Source organism: Nematocida displodere (assembly GCF_001642395.1).
Source record: "Nematocida displodere strain JUm2807 chromosome Unknown 3, whole genome shotgun sequence".
NCBI lineage: Eukaryota > Fungi > Microsporidia > Nematocida > Nematocida displodere.
The window spans coordinates 275,158-302,811 of NW_027138158.1; the positions used below are offsets into that span (position 1 = coordinate 275,158).

The following is a 27,654-nucleotide window of genomic DNA, read 5'->3' on the forward strand; positions in this document are numbered from 1 at the left end:
ACCCGGTTTAAATAGGCACAGTGTTCGGGTTGGGTCAGGGTTTGGGTTTGGGTTGGCCCAGGACTGATGCAACTTTCAAAAAAACACGTTTCATTTATAGTCAGCTTATTTGGTTGGGTGGACTGGGTAGACTGGGGTTCAGTCTATATGGCTTACATGCAGCACTGTGTCACACTGTCTAGCTAGGCCTGTGGATGGGTCAAACATCTTTTCACGCGGTAAGATGTAATTTGCCTGGTTGTACCGCCGGAACCTTTCTAGTGTATAGGCATCGGGCAGACCGTACTGCTCCTCGCTCAAAGGGTACTCAGCCGGGGTTGGCGGTGACCTTGTCCCGGGCCACCACCTCCAGCCACCACGGACTAGGCGTTGGAGGGTGCTTGCTAGAGGCCACAAGCCCCCATATATCAGCGCTTGTTTTACAAAGCCTTCGGCCTGGCCGTTTATCACTATTCCAGAAACGTTGAACCCTTTCTCCTGGCACCCGGACCTGAGGGCAGAAATCAGAGGGCCGTTGGTCACGTTGTTGCTGGTAAGGTCAATGCCAACATAATGATAGGGCTCTGGCTTGTCCAAAGCATTCAAAAACGTGGTCAGGGCTTGTTCGCTGAGGTAGGGGATCGGTGCAAAGTGTAGCGTAACTGCTAGGTGGGCGTTCGGGTACAAAGAGAGGCCAACAAGAAGTCTGTCCACTGCACTGGCCGTGTAGGTCTTGAATGGGATGTTGATGATCTCCAGGGCCTCTAGGCTTGGGTTGGTCAGCAGTAGAGGAATCTTCACAAACAAGAAGTAGGGAAAAGCAAGCTTTTTAGAGACTTGCATGACTAGTTTGAACACACCACGCATTTCTTGTGTGGAGAAAGCGTTTGCTTCGGTGATAAGGCCAGTGTAGAGTGGCCTTTCCACCTGGGAAACAGAGCCTGGTGTGTCGATGTCAACATCTAGCTTGTTTATCCTACATGCCACAATCTCCTCAAAGAAACAGAGACTGCTTACGGTTTTCTCGCAGATGCTGATGTCAACCTCTCCAAGGTCCACCAAAGAAAACAGGACCTGCATGCACGGGTCGTCAACATTCCGCAAGTAGAGCGAGGTCCACGGAACCGTGTACCTGGGGTTTCCTAGGCGGCCCTGGACACTCGTATCTTTAAAATTGAGGTCAACAAAGGAAACGTGGCGAAGCTTTGGCCAGTCATGTATCTCTTTGAGCACTTCGGGGAGTATGTTTTTTTGCAGGCTTAGTTGCACCTTGTTCCTATGCACGTCTGCCTCCAGGGTGCATGCATTGATCAAGGACTCAAAAAACCCACTCCAGCCCGGGTTTCCGGTTGTTAGCGTGTTGAAAGCCCCTGCCTTGGCAAGGTTCAGATAAAGTATCAGAGTTTCAATGGAGGTGGCGCTGGTGGGGGTGCAGCCTGTCTTAAATTTATCATGGACATCAGCAAGTGTCTTGTGCAGGATGGTTTCTACGGCTGGCGCTAGAAAGCAAAAGATTTTGTACTCCTGGACAATGGCGCTAAGATTGTTGAAAACAGATAGCGCAATTTCTTCTTCGGCTTTCAGCCATTTGCCCCAAAAGGAAAGCGTGTTTTTTCCCTTGCTCTTTCTTGTGCTGAGCGCTTCCTTGAGCGTTTCGGGGGTGTGCATGCACAGAAAAATGGGCCCGCCTGCTTTCTTAAGGAGTTCTGCCTGGGCCTCTTTCATGAGGCTGGCTAGTTTGGTATGTATGACCAGCGTTCGCATGTTTTCCCTGAGCTGGTTGACACTGAGGGCAAGTGGTGGGGGGCTGTGGCTTGGCTCGGAAATAATGCTACTTTCTATGGCGAGCGTTCTCAGGGGCGCGCGCGGCTCTGTCGTCTGGAAGACTTCTTCTCTATTGAGACTAAACCTGATGTAGACAAAACTTCCCAGGGCAAGAATGGTCGCCAGTGTTATGGCTAGAATATAGTACTGCATGCGGGTTTTTAGCGCGCTGGGGGTGGAGCTCGGCTCTGTGTCGGCCTTTGGCGTGGGCGTGTTTGGCTGCTGTTCTGGCTCTGTCTGTTGGTGTTGTTCCAGTTGGGTGTTCTGGCCTGTTGAATTGGCCTCCTCTCTGGACTGGGTACTCATTATTCTTGTTTCTAAAATTTTCTTTTATCTTATGCTACAAACTTAAGAGCTTTTTTAATAAGTGCTAATATGATCACTATCTTATAAATTTTTGTTCAGGTTAGCTCTCACTACCTCACACTGCCTCGCACTGCCTCTAAACACCTTGAAATGGTGTTTGGGGGTCTATGTGGGCATAGAAGGTTGTTGATAGATGAAATGCGTAGTAACTCCGCGGGGTTGGCCCCATAATTAAGCAATTTTGATTATTTTGTGTTGTTATTTAAAGATAAAATTTTTAATTGTCATGAAAAAACACAACATTTACTTTCCGGCAATAGTTGTCCTGGGAGCCTTACTTATCCTCGGAAGCATAGCATACTGGTTTTTCTACCTGCCTACGGCCAAGAGTGTGGGCGCCGGGGGCTTTGTTGGGCTAAATGGCAACACACAAAGCACTGCCGCCCCAGAAATACTTCCGCGCACCCCATGCACCGACTCTACCATTGGTGTTTTCGATGCGTGTGGCTGGGGTGACAGGCTAGAAACAATTGGCGTGTCTCCGGACCTCCTGATTGTGAAGAAGCAGTCTAGAACTTTGACTTTGATTTTGGACAATCTGGACGTGGAAGAAATTCCCGATCAAATGCAGCCATGCATTGAGTTTAGTGTGCTGTACCTCCAAAGCTCATACCCCGAAACCCCTGCCATCTATCCTGGAGATGTACTTCTGAAAATCACCAAACTTCTTTCCGCCCTCACCCATACACAGATGGCAGCCCTGGTTGTAAACTATTTTACCATGGAAGGGTGGATCCTGTCCCCTCCAGCCCAGAGGATTGCTTTGTCTATCACCAAAGAGCTGTCTATTTACAACACATCACCCTCTTTTCTGGCCTGGCTCTGTGACACCATTGACTTAAGTGCCTGCACGCACGCTATAGCTCTGGGCGTGGCTAACTGCAACGCACAGTCTATTGCCTGTCTGGGCTCCCTGGGCATTGGCAAGATTTCAAGTCTCCACCTCACCGAGTTGCCGCGCTTGCAGTGTCTTGACTATCAGCTGCCCAGTAGCCACCACTCCGCGGGGGTCTTGACACTTTGGAAGCTTCCTAGCGATTTGGACGTGTCTCCAGAGGTGGCCATGTCCATAGCAGCAAAGCCATGGAACGAGGTTAGTATGGACATGAGCGTCTGGGCTCTGATTTGCAGCTCTGCCGGAAAGACCATTCCAGTGGACGGCGTGCTACTTCTAAACGTTGCCGACATGAAGGACCTCCAAATGAATGGGCCCAACTGCCAAGACAACCGCACCCAAGCCAAAACACTAGTTATGCAGGAAGCCATCAAAAATGTGCCCATCACCAAAGCCTTTTTCCTGACAATGGTAGAGTGGATACACACCAACGCCACTAGCGTAGAGAACGTTTATATTCAGGGCCTGGCTGATAAAAAGGCCGACGCTGATTTGAACGAGTTCCTGGAAACCACGGCACCCATAGTCTTGGCCAGGCTCCCCAGGCTAAACAAGTGTCTGGTAAATGGTTTCTCCATACCTATTGCTCCCCCTACCACCCTCACCCCGAACTAGCCTCGGTTCGAGCTTTTCGAGCTTCGAGAACTCTGGCCTGGACAAGAAACACTGTGGTGGCAGCCGGACCTACTGCACGCTTTCTTCGTCCTTTTCCCCATTTGCCCATTTGCCCATTTTTCCCTTTTATGGACACAGTCTTAAAACACACATTTTTAATTAACCGAGACGTTTGTCCCCAGTAGACCAAACACAAACAAGTGAAATAAACACACTTCTTACAAAACTACCACCACCTGTGGTCGGGTTGGTGGATGTCTTGATGGTTCATTCATCCAGCCTCACAACTGCCTAACTATAACTGCATTCGACAGAGTGGGCTTGGGTTGTTGTGACGGCTTTGCGTGTTAGGTTAGTTCTTGAACATTCATATCTCTAGATCTACCCAGGAAAGCACAAAGAAGCTTATGCCATTCACGGAATTTCTAATCACCCCGTTAAAGCCCGAGTGAACTATCTTATCTCCACAAAGGAGACAGCAAAGAGGCTCCCCCCCAGCCTTTTGTTTTTCTCTCAATAGATTGGCCAAGCAGGTCCAGCACGCCGCATGCCCCTTCTTGTAGACAATCCCGATGTACCTGGGCCTGTCCATAGGAATCATCTGGGTGAACTCACTAACCGTTTTTTGGCAGACAAAACACCCAGGATTCGGAGAAAACCAGGCTGTTGCCCGAAAGGACATGCACTGGGTGCCGTATATGGAGAAAATAGCCTTTTTGCATATTTTGGCTATGCTTCTGTTTAACCCCCCTTGCGCCCAGGAGCTGTACGCCTCCGGGGAAATCCATAAGGTGCTCCCGGCCCTGTACAGCTGCAAGACCTTTCCTCCAACAAGCTTGTAGTGGAGGTGCTTGAGGTTCGGGAGAAGGGGGTCTATGCTGATGTGGTGGTAGGTTAGGAACTCTGGCGGGCACTGGTTGTGAGCATCAATGAACCAGAGGGCTGTGACGTCCACAAAGCACCTAGCTATCCACTCCATTAGGTCTTTGAGAGTCTTTTTTGACTTTGGGCTATCGTTCGGGTTGATTAGCCTTAGCTTAAGGGTCTTCACGGAAGCCTGCATCCGGTAGACCTTGCCCCAGAACCTATCAGAGTCCAATGTAAAACTGACAGTTATGGCTAGTTCCTTCACAGCAAAGGAGTTTGTTATCTGGTGTGCAACACCTTTCCACAGCTTAGCATCCAGCGCCAGACTCCTCCAGCTCTTGCCCGCAATGCCGCGCAATGTTTCTGTAGAGCCAAATAAGTCCTCTGGCGTTTTACACACCTCTAACCCGTTCAGAACCTGCTGTCTTTTCAGCAACGTGCAGTCTAGGTTCTTGAGCTCTTTGGCATTGTACACCCATAGGGCGAACACCCCCTTCGGGTTCAAATGGTCCAGAAACAGAAGGCTTTTTATGGCTGGGACCTCGTGTATGTACAGATGAAAGATGCACTCGCTCAGATCAAGACACGGCAGAACCCAGTCCATAGAATAGTCTGACACCGCCCGAAAGTACAAGTGCGTTGTAACAGCCTTAAGAATCCTTGAAGTGCCGGTTCTTGTGCCTGACTCTTCCATAAGGAACTCGGCAGTTGTTTTCTTAAGCCCTGCTGTGTCCGCAGCCACGTCTGAGCACGGCTCTGTGTCTTCTGTAAACTTGAAAAAGGTGAGTTTGAACGTTACCAGGGTTCCCAGTGCTTTAAACACCTTTTTCACTACTTCTCTGTTTGACACCTCGGTGCTTTGGCTGGATTTTGCTCCATTGTTGAAGATTAGACGTGTAAACGCCATTCCCTCAGTCATTTGGTCGGGTACCGACTCCAAAGTGAGGTTCCTCAGGTAAATTGTGATCTTGTTCACCTGGCTTTTAGCAAGGCGTGAACAGTCTTGCTGGGCACAGATGGTTAGGGCGCTCCCAGCTTTCTCAAAGAAAGAAATAGTTTGCTTGGTGTACGGGGAGTCTAGGCAGGAATCTTCTGTGCCCTTTTTGTCACTGTCTAGAGATGCGGCAACTAGAACAGTAGCGGTGAGTAGTAGAAACGCCTTTCTTAGCACTGTGGGCCATGTGCACTTGGCCAGTGTTTCTACCACTTTGCCTGTGGGCCTGTACCAAAGACACTTCATAAAGAATATTTCTTATCTTTCCAGCACTTATAGATGTCATATCTTGATCAGAGATGTCTTACTATGATGATTTCAAGCATCAGCCATTCGGTGCAAAACTACGGCCCCAGAGGTTCTAAGGTTCTCTTCTGGCAAGGTTAGCAGGACTGTCCATTGGTTTGGTTTAAGCTCTAGTGCGCCATCGACTATCAAAGACCACCAAATATCAGATACTCCTACTGTGCACACCTACAGACACACCAACAGTTGACTACAGGCCAACCCGAACTTCTAGTGGTTGGTAGACTATAAAGATAAGATCTGAAAAGAAAAAGAAAATGCAAGTCTCCGACAGCAGCATGTGCTGGAAAGGAAAGAGAATGTTCCTGGGAGTTGCCAAACTCTTCTTTGTGCAGGCAGTGGGAATGGTGTTGGGTGCTGAGAACATGTCATGCAGTGAGAGTATTGAAAGTATTGAGAGTATTGAGTTTGCTGGAAGTGCTGAGAACATGTTATGCAGTGAGAGTATTGAAAGCATTGAGAGCACTGAAAGTATTGAGTTTTTTGAAAGTACTAAGAACATGGCATGCAGTGGTGGTGTTGAGATTGTTGGTATTGAGATTGTTGGAAGTACTGAGAACATGGCATGCAGTGGTGGTGCTGAGATTGTTGGAAGTACTGGGAGTGCTGATAGCACCCAAACCATTGAGAACACGTCGTGCATTGTCCTAGAATCATGCAACCCATTCTCTATAACAAGAAAGGCAACCCATAAGAAAGTCTCGAAACGGCCAATACCTAACCCTGATCACACCCCAAGCACCGCCGCCTTTAGACCCCTCCCTGTTACAGTTTCTTCACTGTGCATGGGCAACCCTGAAAATACAAGGTGGAAGTTTATAGCCCTGAACTCCCGAAACACTCTGTTCCTGCCCTACTACTGCTCGCCTGAAGAAGTGGCCCTTGCCCTTATGCAGAAAAGAAAGACGAAGAAAGAGCCAAGCTTCAACCTTTACGGGCGCCGCCTGAGAGCCCACGAAGCTGCCACCTCGCTCTGCGCCTGGATAGGTTCTGTGCTACCCCGGGCAGGAAATCGAGCAGACGTGCTAAAAGTCCAGGAGCTCTGTGCCGGCGTCTTAGAAAACATCAAAGAAACCAAAACAGAGTCCGAAACAGATATTCAGGGTCTTATCTTTGATAAAATCATTCTCGGGCTAAAAACCTGTCAAAAGCAATGGTGTTCTTCTGAGGAGATGGTTCTCCAAGCTATCAAATACACCGAGTGGATCTGTTTCTTTGAAGACTTAAAAACCCAGTCTCGCACCGTCTACGAAAAGCAGCTAGGCCCCGAACCCCAAGATAACGCGCTCAGTACGTCCGTGTTCTACAGCACCTTCAAGAGGGCCATGAAAGAGATTGCGGGGTGGAAAGGTCTGCGGAGAGTCAACATTCGGCACGTTCTGCTTGCACCCAGCCCTGATCCAGCATCCTCCAGGACAGAAAGCCTCCAGGTAACTCTGGACAACGACCCACAGAGGTGGGACCGGGTCAGCATTCTGCTTTGGAACCTTTGCGAGGAGTCTGTGCGTTGCTTCTTTCATGTAGGCTTTGGGGATGGGGTGCTGACACGGGTAACAGTTCTTGAGTCCGGCACACAAATTGTTCGGGGTCAGCCCCACCTATGGTGCGGGTTTGGGGGGCCAGCTAAGTCGCGGGGCAGTATAGTTAGTTTTTCTAGCCCAGCTTTTAGGGAAGAGCTCCAACGTATCCTAGCTGAAACAAGAATACTCTCGGTGAGCTCAATGACTGTTAGTTATCTCCTCCCAGACCTGGAAACAAAGTGTGGGTTTGAGCGTCTAGAAATCCTCAAAGTAAAAGATGCAGCCTTCACCACCGTGCTTGTATCTATGGATATAGTGAGGTTTATGAAAAGAAGCTCCATTGGCACGATTCATATCGAGCTCTCAAACCCAGGTTCCAAGAATAAGGTGGATATCTTGCGGGCTTTCACCTGGGCCCGTGCGTATGCAGCAGAGAGGGTAGAGATTTCTTGGTCTTGGTGTTTGAGAAGCAGCCAAACAGCAACTATTCTTTCAGTAGCGGATCTGATATGGGTACATGCGAGGTTAGATAACAAAGGAGTCCTCAAAGAAACAACCAAGCCCAAGAAATTTGTTTGGTCCAACTTTCGGGATGTTAAAGCAGTCAAAATACCCAAACCACCTAGAGCGCCCAAACCACCTAAAACAGCCCCTCCTGCTCCTTCCTCTCTCTCAAAAACTGTCACTAGTTAGAGATGTCCAGGACCCTCACTGGCACATACCCCTGGCACTCCACTGGCACCTATATGGGTTAATCTTGTGTTCGGGTTTGTTCCGGTTGTTCCGGCACTGATGCACTCTTGGCAAGCTGGCTCTAACCAACACCAAACACCGACCAAGACTGCTGTGCATACAATTATTGCCGCCGCGTGCTGATACCTTACTATAGGCTATAGGCTAGGCTATAGGAACTCGGGCTCTGGTGCTTATTGGGTCTCTGATGCCAGACAAGACATCACAGGCAATAGAGTCTTAGCATTCAGTTGGCCAAAAACACATATATCGAGAAGGAAGCTAGGCCATATTAAGAATATATCCAAAGACTCCTACCTGAGTGCCCCGCCTTCTTGCAGAACCAATAAACCCGCGTTCCATGTGTTGTAGATTGCTTGGGTTGCTATTGCACTGGATGGTTATGCCACAAAAGGGCAACCACCCGAAAAAACCCGAAAAACCCAATTAGTTAGACCACTGGGTATACAACTAGCCCGAACACTACAAAATGTATGGCAATTTAGGTTTTGAGGTATGCTAAAGACGATACTGTTGATAGTCTTACAAGACTAACTACTGAAGACTTTGCGGATTCCATTCTCCTGAAAGACTCTGCAAAAGCAGTGAAAACAGTGGATACGGTACACCAGTACCACTTAGACCGCCCCACCTTCATGTTCATGTATCCCACTATGCCCCTCGGAGTAGCTTGTGGGATCGTCTATGTAGACATGGAATACACCACCACCACATTGGCCAACTATGCACTGCTCTTTGTCTCTGCACTGCTCTTTGTCTCTGCACTGCCCTTTGCCTTAAAAATATGGATCTGTAAAAAGTCCAGGAACGTGTCAACTCTTTGTTTCTTTTCAATGGGCAGTGCTCTGTTGTTCTACACCGCCTTCCAGTGGATAGATGTCGGAGTTTCCAGTTCCCACGTTCTGAAAACGTGTCTACGTTACATGCTTGAGCATATTTGTTGTTGTGAATGAACTAAACATCCTAGAAAAGACGCGCCAGCTCCTGAGAAGCATCTTTAAAACTAGCCACAACCCCATCTTGTTCGCTCCAAACGCGTACAATCCTGAACGCCACCAGCTAACAGGTGTTTGTGTATTCACCCGAACAATAACTGCTCTAATAGTTCCCCTTGGTAGTTTTGTTCTGTTCAGCTTTTTAGCTGTGATACACAGCCACTATTTGCTGGATGAGCTTATTTCATCCCCAGCCTGATGCTAGTCTCTGTCTTGGTCTCTAGTGAATAAACGCCTAATCCGTGTCTTAGTCTTTAGTGTTCGGGTGCTGGGGTTGCTGCCTCTGGAGGTTTTGGCTTTGTGCTCTAGGTATAGGAGGGAGATGCAGCCTGGGTTCTATTTCTATGGAGCCATGGACCAAAAAATCATCCAACAAAACCTATTGGTAGTTGGGTGTTTAGGATGTTGCATAAGAATGTTTATTAATTCGTTCAGATATTTATAGTAAAATATTTAGCAATTATTAAATATCAATTTCGGTTTAGATCAATTGATGTTACCTTGGATATTATTCCAACAAAACCTGTACTTTTATTTTTTTGTGTTCGGGTTTGTTCTTTTCACACATGCCTACTAGGCAATGGAAACCTTTGTGTTAGCTCAGCCCGAACCAACAAGGTTGTGGCCTGGGCCTATTTCCAGGGCCCTGGGAGCGTTCATTATGGTTTGATGCAGTTGGCCAAACTAGCTAGGTCCTGGTGTGGGCTTAGGAGAAAAACCCAACTATTGAACCTTCTAGCAACTACTAAATAGAAAGTCTGTTCAAAAAACAAGGCCAGGGCAAAGTATTGGCGTGCAAGTGGTGGTGGTGTCGTGAAGCGTTGATTCTGAGAGCTGCATAGAAAAGAGACGCACAGGTATGCCAGATAGCAGCCATAGGTTATGGAAAACGTTGGCAGAAAGGGAATATCAACGGCATTGAGCATCTAGGTAATAATTTGGGGGAGTGCGCTAATGGCACAATAGAGTAAGATTGTGATGGGGAGGTTGGCAGAAATGCTATACCAAAAAAAAAGAAAGCAAGCAGTGCTGCATCGACAAACATCATGGCCAAAAACTGTAAAACCATCTGGGTTCGGTTTTTCCCATCTTTTTCCGATCAGCTGGCGTTTCGGTTGGGTTAGAAAGATCACTTTTATCTCGGGCAATGGCATACACTGTTCCAACGACCAGATAAGTGAGGGTAATGAGCCCATTAAAGATACTGTTGGTCAAAAGCATCCATCCCACCATTTGGTTAGTTGTAAAAGATTCATTAGAAGTTTTCACGTACCTACCTATAGAAATAAGATAGGTTCTCATGTCATTGAAAAAGAACTTAAACAGGGACTGCGTGGTATAGATTGCAAACAACAACAGGGCTGTAAGAATACCTTTCCTAATCCATGTGATTATTCGGGGCTCTTCTTTTTGGGGCTCCACCTTTTTCTCTAGTGGTTCAGCGGATTCCTTTTTATCTGGACCGGGCGTGGTAGCGCCGATGAGGGGGGCATCCATGGGTTCACAGACTTTTTTCTATCATATACTTTTCTAAGCTGATGAGCATAGACGATCTATCATTTTTGAGTGTTTGAACCAGGTAGTCCGACTGCTGCACAGAAAACACCCCGAGCACCGCCATACCACCGCCCGCCACAGCTCAACAAGTAGTTTTTTTCAGGTGCTAGTTACACTTAATTAGTTACACTTAATCTTTTTTCAGGTGCTATCTACACTCAATCTAGTGACCACAAATTAACCCAAAGATCAAACACAGAGATATACTATATTCGATATCGTGCACGCCACAAAAAAAGAATGACACCTGGTAGTGTAGCAATGAACAAGAAAGGATCCCAAAAGCCCTCGAAAGCCGCAAAGGCCGCAAAAGCCCTGCCCGAACACATAGAACTAGGAACCCCAAGCACAACCAAGAACACCCACTCAGAGATAGACGACAAGAACACTCCCCACCTATTTATAAAACTTCTTTCCTTTTCTGTTTATCTATGCATTATCTACATATGCATCATTGCACCGTACATAGCATTGTCGCGCTACAAAGTAAACTCTTTGACTAAGCTCGCACAGGTGGCTAATGTCCCCCGAGCTGTTATTCTAACCATATGGACCATCTACACGCTGTTCCATCTCAATAGCGGGCCCTACCTCTACTACTTGCTGACGGAAATGCTTGGTAATGGACAAACCCTTTTTTATCTCTCTTTTCCCGAAACAACCATTACCCTACCAAGCCTACTCGATTGGGTGCAGAGGACAACCATGGTTTTTTTCCTGGCGCTGTTCTACATCACGCTTATCTCTGTTGGTCTTTTCTGCGAGGGGCTAGCTGTCCATTTAGAGGCCATACGCATCCATCCTGGGCTGTTGTTTGTCTGTGGCATCCACATCTACACCTCAATCGTCATGAGTGTGCTGCCGCAGTTGCTCCTGAACATAACCCGTCCAGCAGTCTCCATTGAGTGGGCCATAAGATGCCTCATCAGGGGATTTGGAGAGTTCGTGGGCATGCCAGAGACAAACATTGCCAAGTTTCAGGGCATGGTGTTTGCTGCATCGTTTTTAATCTCAATGTGTGCACACATCCTGGTATCTTTCTTTTTCATCACCATCCTAATCAGCCCCCAAACATCCCGAACAGTTGAGCTAGTTGGCGGAGTACTTGGCCGTGTTTATGGGGGGGGTTTCGGAATAGGTCAGGGTGTTCCACACTAGCCCAGGCACTAACCAAACTTCTTCGCCTGCTTCACCCGGTCTATGCCCCGCGCATTGAATAGACCGGCTGTGGAGGGCGCTATCCTGGACTTTGGCTGGCTAATGGTGGCGGGTGGGGGTGGTACATCCTGTGCCTGGGTTAGTGTGGGGGCAGGTACATCTTCAGACACAAACTCATCGTTTGAAAGAGAAAGGTCCTCAAGTGACAGAAGGCCGCTCGTTTCTTCTGATTCGCTGCTGCTTTCGCTTTCGCTATCGCTATCACAGACAAGAGACTTGCTTCTTTTTGTGGTTGCGGTTCGTGGCTGTGGCACCTTCTGGGACGTCTCTTTAACTGGAGCATCCAAAGAAAAAGTTAGAAGCCCATCTAGACTGAGATCACTTATGCCAATAAACGACGTGCTTTCTTTTTCGCTCTCTACAGCACTCGTGTCTCTGGCTGCGGGCAGAGCAACAGGGCCCTTCTTGTTCTTCCTCAGTTTTTTATTTACATTCCTAACGGCTTCTTCTGCTTTGAGCGTTTTGGACATCTTTGTGTGAATGGCGCTGTACCTTTTGAGCGCTTCTCTTTTGGTGTAGGCCATGAAGCTTTTCTGTACCTCACTGTTCTCGCTCCACATTCTAAATTTTGAAAAAAATCGGGACATATGCAGGAGAACTTCTTTAAGCTGCAAGAGCTGCTCGAAGAACTGACAGAGACATACACCTCCCCATACAACAAAGAGCCGTCGACCCCAGAAACGCTCAAAAGACTCCGCCAAGACTATGAGTACTTTCTTACTGAAAGACGCAGCTGCCCGGACAACACCGTACTAGTGCACGACTACGCGTCCCAGGCACCCCTTCTGACCATTTCCGAGGTAGAGGCGCTCATTAGAGGACAAAAAGCGATTCGGGAGGTTCTGCCTGCCCCGCAGACCCCGGCCCCGGCCATCCCACAGACTAAACCCCTGTCCAGTACTTTATGCTCTAACTGCCAAAACAAGATTCCGCCAAAAACAGACTTTGCAACGGCCAAGGCTTTATTACCAAATGAGGTAATTCTGCCAGCACCAAAAACACAACCGCCCCTTAAAAAACAGAAAACAGAAGACAAGGCCCTGGAAGAGATCGATCCAGAGTGCAATGTAGAGTCAAGGTTTCTCCAGATGATATACAATGAGGTGATGGTTCCAGATGAGACAGTTAAGTGGACAGACATAGCAGGACTGTCTAAGATAAAAGCGGCTATTGAAGAAATCATTGTCTGGCCAATCCGGCGCCCCGACCTCTTCCAGGGGCTTAGGGGGCCTCCAAAGGCCCTGCTTCTCTTTGGGCCGCCAGGAACGGGAAAAACCCTAATTGGGAAATGCATTGCCAGTCAATCAAAATCAACGTTTTTTTCAATCAGCGCGTCCTCACTCACCTCCAAATGGATGGGAGAGGGGGAGAAGATGGTTCGGGCCCTTTTCTTTGTTGCCACCAAAAGTGCGCCTTCGGTGGTCTTTATTGACGAAATAGATTCCTTGCTTATGCAGCGCTCAGATGGAGAGAACGAGGGAACCCGAAGGATCAAAACGGAGTTTCTTATCCAAATGGACGGGGCAAAAAAGTGCAAGGACAACGTCCTGGTCATTGGGGCAACGAACAGGCCGCACGAAATAGATGAAGCAGCCCGAAGAAGGTTTGTTAAAAGACTTTACGTCCCTCTTCCCGATTCGGAAGGCCGGATTGAGATGGTTCAAAAAATAGGAAAAAACGAGTACAACCTTCCCGAAGAGGAAATAAAACATCTGGCCCAGGCCCTGGACGGATACTCAGGCTCAGACATTTTCAACCTTTGCAGAGAAGCAGCCATGGAGCCCGTGAGAGAAATCAAAGAGCTTGACACGCTTACCTCCCTGCGATCCATCAACATCAAAGACTTTTTAAAAGCCACCAAGCAGATAAGACAAAGTGTATCTCTCAAAGACCTTGAAATGTATGAAAAATGGAACAAAGACTTTGGAAGCTTATAGAGAGCCCAACCACCCACTGCCCTTTATCATGGCAAGAGTACCAAAGTGAAGATTAGAAGCAGTATTTATTAGGCAGGGGTTACGGGCCAAGCACCCGCAACCCCGAAAACCTGAAAACCTAAAAACCCGAAAAAATAAACATTTCAGGTAACAAACCCACAGACGTCCCGAACAGGGGCACGTTTATTCAGTGGTAAGACTTCCAGTGGACGGGGGGCATCTGTGACATGGCAGAGATGCCCTGCTCGTACTGCAGGCCTTCCTTTAGCTTGTAGAGGGCTCTTCTCCCTGCATCGGCGTGTGAGGGCATTCCAAGCTGGTCCATTGATAGAATAAGGTCGTCACCCGTCAGGGTCTTTCTTTTTTCAATCTTGCAAAGATCTTGGGCCTTACAGGTAATAAAGGCGATAAACTCTGAGGCAGCGTGCTGCATCATTTCCTTGGCCTCCTTGGATATCTTGGCAGAAACAGGGATGCTTCTCTTCATAATCCCGGCTACATTAGCCACAGGTAGTAGTCGGTCGCTCTGTTTCATTGGTGCGATGCCTGGGCGTCTATAAATGGACCTGGCCTGTTTATTTGCTGTGGACGCGCCTCACCTTCCTAGCCTTGTTTCACAATCCCATCAACCCGGAGAATAATAATTGACCCCTCAATGGCCGACTTTAAGCTCTGCTCCTTAACAAGCACCGACTCAATTACCTCGGTTGGCACGATCTCACCGCTCTCACCGTCCACGCCATAAGTGCTCTTTCCCTGGGTGTGGCACGACCTTAGCTCGATGATTTTCTTGAGGGCGTGGGCTGAGTTGCCGCTGTTGGTGATAAGAATGCCTGGAATGGTCTGGAGTGCCTGGGCTACCGCCTGGAACACGGCCGACTCATGGGGCGTGAGTCCCGTTGCTGCTTCAAGCTCCTTAGCCAGCGCCATTTCAATGGATCCAGCGCCATAGACCAGCCCTGGGGTGGTGTAGATATTTCTTCCGGCTGAAAGGGCGTCGTAGAGGTTTCTTTCAAGCTCATTGAGGATGTCCTTGGACTGGCCCCGAAGCAGCACGGTGCACGCTTTGGGCGAAGCACACTTGATGAACTTGCAAAAGTCATCTTCTCCAATGCGTGCAACCTCAAAAAGACCTGCTGTGCCTAAATACCTGGCGCAGACGTCCTCTGGGCGAGAGACGATCTGAGCATCTGTTGCAAGGGCCAATCTCTGATTGTCTGATTTTTTTACCCTTCTAATGGCAGCTATGCCGTGTTTTTTGAACACAGCAATGGCACTGTCTGAGATGCCTTTCTCTGAGACAACCACGGAAGGCTCTGCAGCAACAATAAGCATCGCCATTTTCTGAACCTGCTCCTCCTCTACCTCAAGCGCGCGCCCAAAGATTTCGCTGTTGTGCATTTCAATGTTCATCTGATTTTCTCCTTTTCGGTACTCCAACGGAAAGTCTATCAGTAAAATTTTAGCGTTATCAATCCTTTTTTTCATTGAAGGATCAAGAAGTTCTTTTTGTAGGATTATTCCGTCAAAGATAGCTGTTTCCTCCAACCTACCCCCTGGAACCTTCTCTATTCTGACGTTGTTCTTAATATCGTAGAGTGTTCTTCCATACTTCTTGGTTCTGATTGTGTTAATTGCTTTAAGAGCTATCTCTTCTAAATCCATCAAATGCCTCGACATCTTAGTCCCAATGCTCTGCCTAATGATTGTTTTTATGACTGCTTCTTCTGTTTTGCCCTTTTCTTTTTTCAGGGTGGCTAGGTCCACTGTGTACTTCTTCATCTTGTCCAGGCAGTAGTCCAGGGCTTTCTTTAGAGCTGCACAGATAACAATGGGATGAACGCCGTCTTTGAGAAGAATCGATAAGTTTTGGAGGATTTCAGAAGCAAGCACAATGACTGTGGTTGTACCGTCCCCAACTTCTTCACTCTGTGTTCGTGAAAGCTCAATTAGTGACTTAATCACTGGATGCGTCACCTTCATTTCTCTGAGAATGCAGTTTCCGTCGTTAGTCAGCTCCATTGAGCCTATTTGGGTTAGAATCATCTTCGCCATAGCCTTTGGACCAATACAGCTCTTCAGTAAACTACCTAACACTGCAGCTGCTCTTATGTTCTCTTGCTGAACTGTGTGTGCTTCATCTTTCTTGAGAACCGTTAGCGTAGCTACCTTCCTCTGAAGATGTTCCATAATTAAAAAAAATACTCCAGAAGGTATTATGTATTCGGGACAGTATGGTACCATAACAAGATACCCCTCCCACCCAGGCTACACCACCACGGCACACTGCTACAGCACAGCACCCACGCCAGGCCACACATGCCTAGACCACCACGGTACACGTACCTAGGCCATAGCTGGTGTTGGTTAGTAGGACAAAGTATTTTTAAATAAAATAAGGATGGAGGAGGTTCTGAAGGAAAAAGTTAAAAGCATAGACAGTATTATTGCAAAGATGAAGACACATGGTGAACACTCACTGGTTGAATTGCTGAAAGAAGAGATAGACAAGCTAAAACGTCTGAATGAAGAGTATGAGACTCAGCTAAGTAACAAAACTGTAAAGAACAAAGAAACAACAGCCACTAAGACGAAGTATACCCTATCCGATGGATCCATTTATGTCATTAACAAAGGAAAGAACTATAAGTACCTCTACGACTCAAACACATCAGTTATAACGTATGAGTTTAGCAATGGACAGATAGAAAGAACCTTCCCCACAGGCATCAAAGAAATAAGAAGGACAGATGGAAAGATTATCATAAAGACGTCAGAAAAGGAGTATGACGTCATCAACTAATAAACGTTTGGGCCAGGTTTTTCGGGCTTTCCAACCAGTAGCCAGCTAGTGCCCCATAGACAGCTATCCTTTCCATTATTATCTCTGAGCTTTCGTGGTGTAGTGGTATCACGCATCCTTCACACGGATGAGGCCTCCGGTTCGATCCCGGACGAAAGCATATTTTTGTTCGAACGTTCGAAAACCCCGAACAGGTCCTAATCGGTGTCTATGTCCTTTATCTTCTTGCGGAGGAAGATGTTTTGGTGCTTGAGGAAGGCAAGTCTTCCCTCCAGGATTGCTTCTCTTCTTTGGAGGGAGGGGGTGATTTTGATGGTTTCAGATAGTTCAGCTACTTCCTCTCTCAGTGCCTCAATCTCCTGGGCCTCTGAGGCCGTGAACGGAGTTGGCTGGGTGGCAATTGCTGCATAGGTCTCTTTAATGCTGGAGAACAGCCTTGACGTTTTTCTGAGAATGGCGTTGTTTCGGGTTGCCAGGGCGCTTGTTTTAGAGAGCAGGTCTTGCTGCTGCTGGGTGAGTGCCTCGACCGTTTCTTGGAGGTAGATAAGCTTTTCCTTGAGGGAGAGTGCCAGAACGAGAACGCGGTCTGTTACGTCGGCTTTGAAGGCGTTAAGGATCTTTTCAAGAATAATGCCGTGCTCCTCTTCGGTTTTTCCCTTAAGCAGGGACAGATCGAGGTTCTTGTACCTGTTTAGCCAGGTAAGGCACTCATTCGCTGTTTGGGTTAGGGTTTTTTGGATTGTTATTTCCTGAACGGGTAAGGTTCTGGGCGTATCAGGCGCTGGAATGGCCACTTCTTTCGGGCGGGTTGAAATAAGCGTGTTTTTGTTTGAGAGGGTGAGAAGGTGTGCCCCCAGTGCATAGACCCGGGCGTCTTCATCAACCTCAGCTATTTTAACTGGGGCAGTTGGCAGTACCTCAACTAAGGTTTTCTTATCTTTCAGGAAGACTCTGGCTTTGGGCCCAAGGGTAGCCCGGCCCTGAACCAGCTCCGGGGAGCACTTGTAGACGTAGGCAAGGTAGTACCCTTGGTTTTTGTGCTGGTAGACCTCTATCCCCGTTTCATAGGCCGTGACCATCCCCCATTCAGTGAAAACCTCTTTGGTAATCTGTTCACTGGCAAAAGTTACTGGTTCAGGTTTGATAAGAACAAAGTTTTTCACCCTTATCTTTTTATCTATTGACGCCAAGGCCACCTCAAGCTCGTAAAGCGTGTGCTTCTCGTTTGGAACAACTGTCTCGGCAAGAACGTCCACATACTCCATCTCCACCACCCGCGTCCCCCCAAGAATGACCCGCTTCGGGTAAAAAACAATCGCATTCGGGTCCCCAAGCCTTACGTCTGGCGTGATGGCGTATACCGTGGCCCGGGGCGCCCCTGCAAGCATGCTGCCCAGGTCTACGACATGGATGGCGTTGTACATGAAGAAAACAGCCTTGTTCTCTTCAAGAGCGACAAAAACGGGCGGGGCAATGGCGGGGGAGGTGCATACTTTCTTCTCCGCCCACGAAAAGAGCAGCTGCTCGTTCTGGAAGACAAGCAGAACGCTCTCCCCCCTCTTGTCTGCCACGGCGTGGAAAAGCTTTCCTTTGTCGCCGAGGTTCATAGCTAGTTTGTGGGTTTCTGTCTTGTCTGTGCGCGCCAGGTACCTGACAAAGGCCGTGGGCGCAACAAAAAAGACTCCCTCGTCAAAAGGAACACATTCCAGGTACTCCACCGGAGCGGCCTTGCTCAGTGCTCTCTCGGTGTACATAAAAAAAATAATGAAGGATCGTTTATGGCTGCTTTTCTATACACTGCCCCGGTGCTCCCCGTCTGGCCCCGGGAGCCCCCCTTCAAGCGTGCTAAGGAACTCCTGGTCAATACTTATCTCTTTGGTTACTTTTTTCCAAATAGAGTAATCAAAGTAAAGGATAAGACCTGAACTGCCTGGTTTTTTAACAATCTGAACAAAAGTTTGCATTTCCCTGCTGAACAGCCACCCGAGCTTGAGAAGTCTTTCGTACGCATCCTTCTGGATTCTTTCCCCGCAGTGGTTGAAAAAGACGTAGAAAAGCGTTCCCTCGGAAAACTTCTCAAGCTTGTCCTCCTTACTGCCTCTGATTGGAATTTTGTAGCATTCTGGAAGAATCTTGTCAAGCTCCCTGTCAACTGGAAAGATTTTACTTCCCTTTTCGTCTGAAAGGTGTCCCTCCGTTGCGTCTATCCGAAGAACGTCCTTATACAGCTCTTTGAACATGAAAAATAAAATTAGAAGATTTATTAGTATCTGTCTAGGATATGGCTGGCTCGTATGTATATAACATCGCCTTTCTTCGTAGGTGTCTGGGGAGGTGGATAGGAGGGTGTGTAGGAGGGTTGGGGGTAGGGTGGCTGTGGCTGTGGCTGTGGTGGATATGAGGGCTGTGGTGGATATGAGGGTTGCGGTGGATAGGAAGGCTGTGGTGGATAGGAAGGCTGGGGGTAGGAGGGTTGCGGTGGATAGGAAGGCTGGGTTGGCTGGAAGTGTACATGGTGAGAGTGGTCGATATAGGTAGGCGAGGAGTCTTCAGGGTACTGCACTGGCAAAGGAGATGGGCCAGATGCCTGGTTGGGGTATGGGGATGGAGTGTCTAGCTGGTCCTGGATGCTGTTAACTGCTTTAGCCAGATGTGCCAGCCAGGCAGTTTGTTGGACGTTCGGGTTGTTTTGGGGGTAGCGGTCTACAGCTCTGGGGTAGCGGTCTACTTGTGAATAACTGTCTGAAGAAGAGTCGTAGTTGTCTTGGGTGTTTAGAGGGGATGGATGGCGAAGGTTTCTTAAAGAGCGATGGTTCAGGTGATTTGGGTGATTTAGGTGGTTTTGGCGTCTTAGGTTCCTTCTTCTTTGGCGGGTTGTTGGGCTTAGTCGGTTTAGAAGTGCATCAAGCTTTTGAAGGATTTGGTTTCTTGGCAGAAGCTTCTCTTCAGAAGATGTGTGTTCTACAAACTCAGTCTTTTTTTCCAGATCAGAAATGACGTCATTTGAGTCAATTTCCCGATTGGGAAATTCTTTCTCTACAAGGCCATTTCCAGTTACTATCTTACTTACAACGTTCTCAGAGACCCGGCCTTGCTTATCCGTGCTTGCTATGGTTATAACAAGGTTGGTGGGCAGGCTGGGGCCCTGCACGGGCATGGAGGACACCGAGCCCGAAGACAGTGGTGATCCCGGGAGAGAGGAGTTGCCCAAAGGACCGACTGAAGAAGCCGGCGTGCTTGCCGTTACGGCCGTAGTTGACCCGTTCGTGGAAGAAACAGCACTTACCACCGCCTCGGGTCTATTGGTGGACAGGTCGTGTGTTCGGGTTTGCTCGTTGGCGTACCTGGCCCGGGACAGTTCGGTAGAGTAGTCGTTCGGGTAGGTGTTTGGGTGGTCAAAGTTATGGTCCAGGGTGTGGTCCAGGGTGTGGTCCAGGGTGTGGTCCAGGGTGTGGTCTAGGGTGTGGTCAAAGTTATGGTCCAGGGTGTGGTCCAGGGTGTGGTCAAGAGTCAAGCCCTGCCCTAGGCCTTGCACAGGCGAGAGGAGGGGAGGCATCTGGTAGGTAAATGGCATGTTTCCAGACCGAATGAGCGCTCTAGCTGAAGGAATGTTCTGCCCAAGCATCCAGGGCTGCCGACTCCCCATTCTTACCCTAGCTAGGTAACAAAGGTTGTTTTGTAAGGCATTCCCCCTAATCAGCGCACATATGCCGTTATCTGCAGCTGCAAGTACTCCCTTAATTACTGCGAGCAGTCCCAAGGCTTTCATTATGCATCACCATTGCCCGTGCTTAAATTCACACTCTAAAACACGTATTGAAACACTCCAATAACCTGGCCTAAGTAATTGGGATATTTAGGCCCTGGGTTAGTTCGGGGCAGTGGGCAGGGGCGGCATCTGGGAAGGGTCTGTTGCGCAAAATTAAGAAAGGTTCTGCCAGATTAATTTATTAGAGTTCAGCCAATATAAATGAAATTATTTTTTCTGTTTACTAATGGGAGGCGTCGTAAGTAACTTGATTAAAGTCTTCTCAAAACCAACACCGAGGAAAGTGCTTATGGTAGGAATGGACAATGCTGGAAAAACAACGATTCTTTACGGCGTGCACGCCAAACACTCAAGGGAAGCAGGCAACAACACCACCATACCAACTGTAGGATTCAATGTAGAAACCATAAAGATAGAAAGCGTAACAATAACAGTCTGGGACATTGGGGGCCAGAAAAAGCTGAGAACCCTCTGGGCGTTCTATGCCGACGCACTGTCCGGACTTATCTACGTGATAGACATACAGGACAGAAACAGGTGGGAGGAGGCGGTTGAAGAGCTTAAGAAGATCCTAGACAAAGACACTGATGCCGCAGGCAACAAATGCCCTGTTCTAATTTTAGCAAATAAGATAGATATGATACCAGAGTCTAAGATAGAAGAAACGAAAGAAAGCCTGGTTAGCCTGATCAAGCCCAACCAGCTGTTTGCAGGAAGGCAGTGGCGACTAATCACCTGCTCTGCACGCGAAGGGGGGCTAGATGGCATATTTAATGGCTTCATCTGGCTGGCTGACTATCTGACAACGCCAAGCATAGCATAAAGGACGTCATAAAGGATATTTTTACTTTTATTTTATGGACGCTTCCAAAGACTGGGTAGCTGCATACATGCACGGGCGCATGGGTATGGAAGAGGTCTTGAACACGCTGCGGGGGGAGAGGGTGGACCCGAAAGTAAAAGCGTACATTCTTTTCAAGACCCTGGGCTTTGCCGATGTGCCTGGGTGCTTAGAGCACGAGAAAGTGCTTCGCCTCTGCTACGCCCCAGAGTACACCCCAGGGCTGTTCTCGGCGTACATGAAGGTTTGCTGTGGAAGGTACCCCAAAGAGGTCAGAGAAAAAACCGTTGCTTTAATGGAGTGGACGGTTGCACAGCTTGGCAGTTTAAGCTCTGTCTTTGGGCTGGAGGAGAGAGCAGCTGTCTGGTGCAGGAGCGTGGAGTGGCTTGCAGGGCTTAGCTCGCTGGGGACAACGCTCTTTTCCCGGGCATCGGAGGAGGGTAGAGCCCACTTCGTGGAAACCCTGCTCACCAAAGACCCTGCGTCTGTCTCCGAGGCCATGGAGAAGTACATTGCTGAACTTGTCTCGCAGTGCGCTGAGCTGCCCCCTAAAGAGCTGGTTTCCTCGCGGGCCGAGGTCCTTAGAGGTATTTGGGCCTACAAAAGAAGCCTTTGCGCGGGCATTGTTGAGAGGGTGGTGCACCGGGTCAATGTGCTTGGGGTGGGCGAGGATCGGGAGAGAAAGCTGCTTTTAGAGTGGCTGGCTGGGCTCTGGTCCACCCAAGATTTGCGGGGTCTTCGGGGTTTGCGAGATGTTCGGGGTTTGCGGGATGTTCGGGGTTTGCGAGATGTTCGGGATGTGATAGGCCCTGAGCACCCGGACACTCCAATGACCAGGCTGGTGTGCCTGGGTGGCGGGGAGGGTATAGTTACTGAGGCTTTGATTGGAAAGCTTAGTGGGGTGGAGATAGTCAATCTTTTTGAGGTGTGCAAAGGTGTTCGGGTTGTTATGGGGGGTGGTGTTCGGCGAGAAGCTCTCTGCAAGATTCTCAGTCTTAGCGGGGAAAGGGCGTTTTTAGACGGGCTGGCCGCGGCCAAGGCTCTAGACCTGGAAGCAGAGCTTGGCTCATCGTACGACTACTTCTTAAGCTTGGTTTTTCGGGATAGGAAGAGTGTGGGTCTCTCTCTCAACATAATCAATGCACTGGTGGAGTACTCCTATAAGGGAAGAACGGTTGACATAGCACTGGAGCTAGGGAGGATGATTAAGCGAATGGAGTATGCTGCAAGGGACCATAGGTTTAGAGTAAGCAAGGGTGTGGGTGTGGGTATGGGTGAAATAGAGTATGTGTGCAGAGTGCTAGGACGCATCATTGCCAAAACCTACTTCAGCAAAGAGCATCTCCAGCAAATGCTCAACTCCTTTATCTTTCTTCTCTCCACAGAAGATGCCACGCTTCTAGGGGCCCTGGTTCCTTTAGCGGTCTGCATTATTGAGTCGTACACCCACCTAGATTCCGGGGTGGACGATCGGGTGTATGGGCTTCCAAAGCAGATTGCTCGGAGCCACAGTCTCGGCCCTTTAAGCGTCTTGGAACGGCCCCAGCCACAGCCACAGCAGACGCAAAGCCCGAGCCCGGAAAAACCCCTTCACAGCACGCTTACCAATGACAAAGACAATACTATGGTGGTCTGCAACCGAATATTCTGCGAGCTAAACAAGTATGACTTTGGGCACAGTGCACGGAGTAGCCTGCTCTCATTAATGGTCGTAATGATTCAGAGCACTGGAGACTTTCTAATTGAAAGAATTGAAAACCAGATGTTACCATATATAGTAAGCCACTACCAGAAACAAGATAGTTTGATAAGAAACAGTGAAACTGCCCAACTAGGTCTGCTTTTGAAAACCCTGGCCCTTTACAACCTTCAAAGCATCTATTGCGAGGTGGTAGCACTTTTGATAAAGATGTACGATGGGAAGATAGACCATGCAGAGGAAACCCTCTCTCTGCTCTTCCAAAAAGACAGGTATGCTCTGTTTTACGCCCTAGGCACCGTGACGGGAACCGATGTTATTTTTAAAAAGTGTTCCAGGAACACTCTTGGGCTAGTAAAAAAGATGTTTGGAAGGGAGGGCTAGTGGATGCCCCGCCACAGAGGACCTAACCCCGAAGCCCGAAAACCCGAAAACCCGAAAACCTTCAATTCAAATAGGGAGGATGTTTGGAAAATAATTTTATGCACATCCAAAGCAAGCATGGAGTATCCTGCACAGAGTACGGGGAAGGGGTAGTTTATGGTCTTTGGAATAGAGAGCTGTACATTGAAAACCTTACAGAAAGCGGTGCCTTTGTGGTGGTTGAGATGGAAGCGCCCGTTCTGTCAGTACACAGACTGAACCAAAAGGTCTATGCTGGGGATGTGGATGGGAGCGTTTGGGAGGTAGAGAGAAACACCGCCAAAAGGCTTTTTACAAGAAAGTCTGACACGTCTACTGCCCCAGCAGTACTAAGCATTACGTCATACAAGAACACCCTTGCATGCGTCTTCCACCACGGAGAGATAGTTCTTTACAGCACTAGCAGCTGCGCCATATCTAAGGTGGTTAGAACGAGCTCAAAAATAGAGTCTGTCTTTGGAGAGGAGAGAATGGTCATATACGTCACTAACCGGACCCAAATAGAAATGTACAACCTAGAAAGTGGAGTTAGGACCAAAAGAAAGAGCCTGCTTGAAAATGCGCCCATTACAGCAGCAGTGGTGCTTGGTGCGGGGGACAGAGAGGTGCTGGCATACGGCACCGCAGTGGGGAAGGTGGCTATTGACTACCTCACCGAAGGCGTTGACGCAACAAGCTATGTCTTCAAAGCCCACAAAAAAGAAAAGGGGGGCCAGGAAGTGTTCTATCCCGTAACAATGCTCAAAGGAGTAGGTCCGAGTGAGCTTGTGACTGGGGGCATGGATGGCAACATCTACACCTGGGACATAAAGCAAAGAAAGCGAACAACCATCCTCTACAAATCGGAGAAAAGCATTATTGCGGGGACAATCAAAACAGAAGCAACACTCCCTCCTAAGATAATGATTGTAACGGGGAGCCCAATAGACATCAGCCACCCCGAAGAGACCACCGATGTTTTTACCATTGAGGTGCTCACAGTCTAAAGACTGGCATATGAACACCAGCTGCACAGAAACCCAGCCTCTATTTGCTGTTTGGGCTATGTGTTCTTTTCCATATTAGGAAAGATGTTTGTGTGTTTAATTAAATCACGCACTGATGACCAAATTAAAGCTATAAATAAGATTAGAACATGACCATTATGAAAATTTGCCTGATAGCTGTAATGTGGCTTGCTGCCGGTATTTGTGCATCCAGTTCACTCGACCAGAACGCACCGACTCGCCAGGAAAGACACAAGTCTAAAAACCCGATTTCAACGACTTTTGGGAAGATTAAGAAGATTCTATCCCGAACCCCCAGCACCAAGAAGACAGGGGCGCCCGAAAACTTCCCCGCTATGTCGCCACCATTGGCACATATCAAAACCCAGGGGTCCTATTACCACCAAGAAGAAAACAGGCCCGAGTGCCCGAAGAAAGGAGCAAACCTCGCCAAGTTTTATTTCAAGAAACCAGTGCCCGCCTCTCCCACTCAGCTATCCAAAAGCCTTACACATTTTGATTTTTGTACCACTCTCGATGAAAACAGCGCACACCCCCCAAGTGCCCCGAACACAAAAGTGGCCAGCTTTTCCAGCCTCACAAGCGCAGACCCAAACACCCCAGGCACCAGTACCACCGCCGAAGATGTCCAGCTCCGAAACCGGATGCACAGGAGGTGTGCTTCTATGCCAGACACAGGTGCAGAAAAAGCAACCCGAAAGCAAAGACTGGAGGGAGATCTAGAAGACGACTCAAGTGAAGAAGATCACGTCTACATGCCACCATTGGACAAAAGCAGCAGTGAGGATATCTGGCCCGAGGAGGCATTGGCTAATGCTCTGAGAAAAAACAACTTGCGCCAGTCAACTACCTCAAGTGAAGACGACTACCCGAACATGGCAGATTCTATCAACCTAGGCAGCCCAGGGTCTGCCCAGAAGCCAGCGCCCACCGCAAGAAAAACACGCGGCCCAATGGTACCCATAGTAGCAGAGTCCTCTGTGGTAGGGTCCATAATGGTAGAGTCCTCGGTGGTAGAATCCACGGTGGTAGAAACACAGTCTCCATCCATTGCATCCATGAACCTAGGGGCAGCACCACCCCTCAAGCCCAAACAGTTAGAGAACCCTGGGCCCCGACTGCCACCCCGAAGAAAAACAGTAGGCTCCACGATCCAGCCCATTCCACTGCCCGCCCTGCCCCACACAGCGACTGAACCACGCGCCACAACCCAAACAGTGGAGAGGACCCTCGCCCCAACAGAAACACCACCAAAATCTCTCTTTGTGCCTACCCAAAGCTACAAGCGGCTATCTCCCGAAAGAAAAACAAGCGAGAGACAAGTAATTCCACAACCAAAGCAGGACCTGGGAGCTATATACGCCAGAATAGAAAAAAGAGCTGTGCCACCACCACACCCACCAAAGAACAGAAAGAGCCTACACCAACAGGCTGAAGAACTGCTAGCTAATATGGTGCTCGATATGGATAGTGTGGAAGAAAGTCCCATAAGTGATGAGTCGAAGGAAGTGGGTGATATCTACCACAACTCACACACCGAGGGTAAAGAAAGAGAAGAAGACATAAAGTGGGTCAACTCCCGAGACTTGACCATTCTCATGCAGAGGAAAAAGACAGTTAAAGAACTCAGGGAACAACTCAAGAGCATAGCAGAAAAACAACGCCTAGCAGTGGGTCTTGCCCAAACCAAGCTTTCACGATCTACGTATCTCATACCCCCAGCAGAGAATACGACAAACACATCCAGTCTTCCAAGAAGCAACTGTTTGCAGTTCGGATCATCATCTACCCTTCCAAGAGCCAAAAAAAACCCCCACCACACACCAACGTCTACCCTCCCAAGAGGCGGTGGTCTGCAATCCATCCTGAAAAGAAGCAAGTCGCAAGGAGAGAGACAAAACAATGTTGTTTTTGATCTTCCAACACCTACGCCTACCCCCTCACCTACACAAGAAACCAGTACCCAGAGCCTAACCCGATTCACCAAGAGTATAGGCACAGACTCCAGCCTCAGAAGGCCAGTCGCGCTATCCCGGTCTACCTCGCAGACAGCAGTTGGTATGCCCGAACACGTGCCAACAAGGGCTAGCTTTAACCATGGGAGAGCTTCTGCATTTTATCAGGTATCAGAAAAACAAGAAAATGCCCGAACACGCCCACATGGGTCAAAAAGGCACCTGGTGAGGGGAAAGAGCTTGAAAGAAGCGACTAAAGAAGCGACTAAAGAACCGGGAAAGCGCCTGGTGAGGGGGAAAAGTTTAAAAGAAGTGTCTAAGGAGTCGGAAGCAAAAGTTCAGAACCAGGAGATCTTGATAAACACCGTTTTTTCACTGATGACCGATATACACAACCGAGGCATGCCAAACATGATTCAGCGCATCTACATAGACCAAGGATATGACCGGGTCATTGATCGCATCCAAAATCTAAACCAATACATGATGGATATAGACGACATAAGAGAGGCCTTTGACACCGTAATCCAGAAATACCACTCAAAAGGCTTTACCGACTATGACATGTTTATGCTGACTCTTCTATTTAGCAACATCAACATAGAAGTGTTTAGAGTAATTATACCACAATTCTTTGATGCGCACCTGAACTTCAAGTTTTTGTGCAGGTACTACGGCGACATCTGCAAAGAGAAGAACCTGCACCACAGACACACCCACGACGCCAAAGGGCATATGCTCAAGAGAGGGGGCGGCTTTCTGGAAAGCTACATTAGGCCAGACCCAACAACACTTTTTATCATCAAACTGGCAGATAGAACACTGAAAAACCTGCCCGGCTACCCCAAATCGCCGGAAAATGCAAAGACGCCCTATGCCAAACAGGAACGGTTTTATGAGGCTTTTAGAGACATGCCACACCTACTTAACAAAAAAGGAAAAGCACCCATTAAGGAGCCCGAACAGGCTTTGCGGGCACAGTACAAGAGCATTGAGAACGCCCGGCCTAATTACTGCCAGAAACTAATTCTGGGTGCACTCCAGAGTACCCAAGTAAATGCACTGGTGCACCAGAAAAAAACTAATGCCAACATCATCGAGTTCCTTGGCAGCGTGGATAGCATGCTATACGAGAAAGGGTTCCACCCCAACACAAGAAACTCCCAGTCCACATACCTAGGAATAGAAGACTATCAACAGTGTTTCAAAGAAAAGCTGGGCTTTTTGAACATTGGCACGATAGGCGAGGATATAACGGAAGCCCTGGGCTTGCTTGTATGCACGCTGAAAACCTACAACCTAGTAAGGGACTTTTAGAGAATAAAGAGTTT

The 27,654-nt window shown here is 48.4% G+C and overlaps 18 protein-coding genes across 18 annotated transcripts; 9 read left to right on the forward strand and 9 right to left on the reverse strand.

The window, feature by feature from the left end:
- Positions 1–138: 138 nt before the first annotated feature.
- Positions 139–2,109, reverse strand: NEDG_01130 (uncharacterized protein; the record flags this gene model as incomplete). The annotated part of the gene is made up of 1 exon (XM_067688548.1): positions 139–2,109. The coding sequence occupies one exon, from the start codon at positions 2,107–2,109 to the stop codon at positions 139–141; it is 1,971 nt and encodes a 656-aa protein (XP_067543736.1).
- Positions 2,110–2,395: 286 nt separating this feature from the next.
- Positions 2,396–3,679, forward strand: NEDG_01131 (uncharacterized protein; the record flags this gene model as incomplete). The annotated part of the gene is made up of 1 exon (XM_067688549.1): positions 2,396–3,679. One exon carries the CDS (start codon positions 2,396–2,398, stop codon positions 3,677–3,679), a length of 1,284 nt encoding a protein of 427 aa, XP_067543737.1.
- A 367-nt stretch (positions 3,680–4,046) lies between these two features.
- Positions 4,047–5,786, reverse strand: NEDG_01132 (uncharacterized protein; the record flags this gene model as incomplete). The annotated part of the gene is made up of 1 exon (XM_067688550.1): positions 4,047–5,786. The coding sequence occupies one exon, from the start codon at positions 5,784–5,786 to the stop codon at positions 4,047–4,049; it is 1,740 nt and encodes a 579-aa protein (XP_067543738.1).
- A 317-nt stretch (positions 5,787–6,103) lies between these two features.
- On the forward strand, positions 6,104–8,059 carry NEDG_01133 (uncharacterized protein; the record flags this gene model as incomplete). The annotated part of the gene is made up of 1 exon (XM_067688551.1): positions 6,104–8,059. One exon carries the CDS (start codon positions 6,104–6,106, stop codon positions 8,057–8,059), a length of 1,956 nt encoding a protein of 651 aa, XP_067543739.1.
- Positions 8,060–10,158: 2,099 nt separating this feature from the next.
- NEDG_01134 (uncharacterized protein) lies at positions 10,159–10,611 on the reverse strand (the record flags this gene model as incomplete). Its single annotated transcript, XM_067688552.1, has 1 exon — positions 10,159–10,611. The coding sequence occupies one exon, from the start codon at positions 10,609–10,611 to the stop codon at positions 10,159–10,161; it is 453 nt and encodes a 150-aa protein (XP_067543740.1).
- A 321-nt stretch (positions 10,612–10,932) lies between these two features.
- Positions 10,933–11,829, forward strand: NEDG_01135 (uncharacterized protein; the record flags this gene model as incomplete). Its single annotated transcript, XM_067688553.1, has 1 exon — positions 10,933–11,829. One exon carries the CDS (start codon positions 10,933–10,935, stop codon positions 11,827–11,829), a length of 897 nt encoding a protein of 298 aa, XP_067543741.1.
- An 8-nt stretch (positions 11,830–11,837) lies between these two features.
- NEDG_01136 (uncharacterized protein) lies at positions 11,838–12,449 on the reverse strand (the record flags this gene model as incomplete). The annotated part of the gene is made up of 1 exon (XM_067688554.1): positions 11,838–12,449. One exon carries the CDS (start codon positions 12,447–12,449, stop codon positions 11,838–11,840), a length of 612 nt encoding a protein of 203 aa, XP_067543742.1.
- Positions 12,450–12,476: 27 nt separating this feature from the next.
- Positions 12,477–13,826, forward strand: NEDG_01137 (uncharacterized protein; the record flags this gene model as incomplete). The annotated part of the gene is made up of 1 exon (XM_067688555.1): positions 12,477–13,826. One exon carries the CDS (start codon positions 12,477–12,479, stop codon positions 13,824–13,826), a length of 1,350 nt encoding a protein of 449 aa, XP_067543743.1.
- A 187-nt stretch (positions 13,827–14,013) lies between these two features.
- Positions 14,014–14,361, reverse strand: NEDG_01138 (uncharacterized protein; the record flags this gene model as incomplete). The annotated part of the gene is made up of 1 exon (XM_067688556.1): positions 14,014–14,361. One exon carries the CDS (start codon positions 14,359–14,361, stop codon positions 14,014–14,016), a length of 348 nt encoding a protein of 115 aa, XP_067543744.1.
- Positions 14,362–14,429: 68 nt separating this feature from the next.
- NEDG_01139 (T-complex protein 1 subunit gamma) lies at positions 14,430–16,016 on the reverse strand (the record flags this gene model as incomplete). Its single annotated transcript, XM_067688557.1, has 1 exon — positions 14,430–16,016. The coding sequence occupies one exon, from the start codon at positions 16,014–16,016 to the stop codon at positions 14,430–14,432; it is 1,587 nt and encodes a 528-aa protein (XP_067543745.1).
- Positions 16,017–16,227: 211 nt separating this feature from the next.
- On the forward strand, positions 16,228–16,629 carry NEDG_01140 (uncharacterized protein; the record flags this gene model as incomplete). The annotated part of the gene is made up of 1 exon (XM_067688558.1): positions 16,228–16,629. The coding sequence occupies one exon, from the start codon at positions 16,228–16,230 to the stop codon at positions 16,627–16,629; it is 402 nt and encodes a 133-aa protein (XP_067543746.1).
- Positions 16,630–16,826: 197 nt separating this feature from the next.
- On the reverse strand, positions 16,827–18,383 carry NEDG_01141 (uncharacterized protein; the record flags this gene model as incomplete). The annotated part of the gene is made up of 1 exon (XM_067688559.1): positions 16,827–18,383. One exon carries the CDS (start codon positions 18,381–18,383, stop codon positions 16,827–16,829), a length of 1,557 nt encoding a protein of 518 aa, XP_067543747.1.
- A 36-nt stretch (positions 18,384–18,419) lies between these two features.
- NEDG_01142 (uncharacterized protein) lies at positions 18,420–18,869 on the reverse strand (the record flags this gene model as incomplete). Its single annotated transcript, XM_067688560.1, has 1 exon — positions 18,420–18,869. The coding sequence occupies one exon, from the start codon at positions 18,867–18,869 to the stop codon at positions 18,420–18,422; it is 450 nt and encodes a 149-aa protein (XP_067543748.1).
- Positions 18,870–18,892: 23 nt separating this feature from the next.
- On the reverse strand, positions 18,893–20,398 carry NEDG_01143 (uncharacterized protein; the record flags this gene model as incomplete). Its single annotated transcript, XM_067688561.1, has 1 exon — positions 18,893–20,398. One exon carries the CDS (start codon positions 20,396–20,398, stop codon positions 18,893–18,895), a length of 1,506 nt encoding a protein of 501 aa, XP_067543749.1.
- Positions 20,399–20,624: 226 nt separating this feature from the next.
- NEDG_01144 (uncharacterized protein) lies at positions 20,625–21,221 on the forward strand (the record flags this gene model as incomplete). The annotated part of the gene is made up of 1 exon (XM_067688562.1): positions 20,625–21,221. The coding sequence occupies one exon, from the start codon at positions 20,625–20,627 to the stop codon at positions 21,219–21,221; it is 597 nt and encodes a 198-aa protein (XP_067543750.1).
- A 34-nt stretch (positions 21,222–21,255) lies between these two features.
- NEDG_01145 (uncharacterized protein) lies at positions 21,256–23,322 on the forward strand (the record flags this gene model as incomplete). Its single annotated transcript, XM_067688563.1, has 1 exon — positions 21,256–23,322. The coding sequence occupies one exon, from the start codon at positions 21,256–21,258 to the stop codon at positions 23,320–23,322; it is 2,067 nt and encodes a 688-aa protein (XP_067543751.1).
- A 98-nt stretch (positions 23,323–23,420) lies between these two features.
- NEDG_01146 (uncharacterized protein) lies at positions 23,421–24,347 on the forward strand (the record flags this gene model as incomplete). Its single annotated transcript, XM_067688564.1, has 1 exon — positions 23,421–24,347. One exon carries the CDS (start codon positions 23,421–23,423, stop codon positions 24,345–24,347), a length of 927 nt encoding a protein of 308 aa, XP_067543752.1.
- A 158-nt stretch (positions 24,348–24,505) lies between these two features.
- NEDG_01147 (uncharacterized protein) lies at positions 24,506–27,640 on the forward strand (the record flags this gene model as incomplete). The annotated part of the gene is made up of 1 exon (XM_067688565.1): positions 24,506–27,640. One exon carries the CDS (start codon positions 24,506–24,508, stop codon positions 27,638–27,640), a length of 3,135 nt encoding a protein of 1,044 aa, XP_067543753.1.
- Positions 27,641–27,654: the final 14 nt, after the last annotated feature.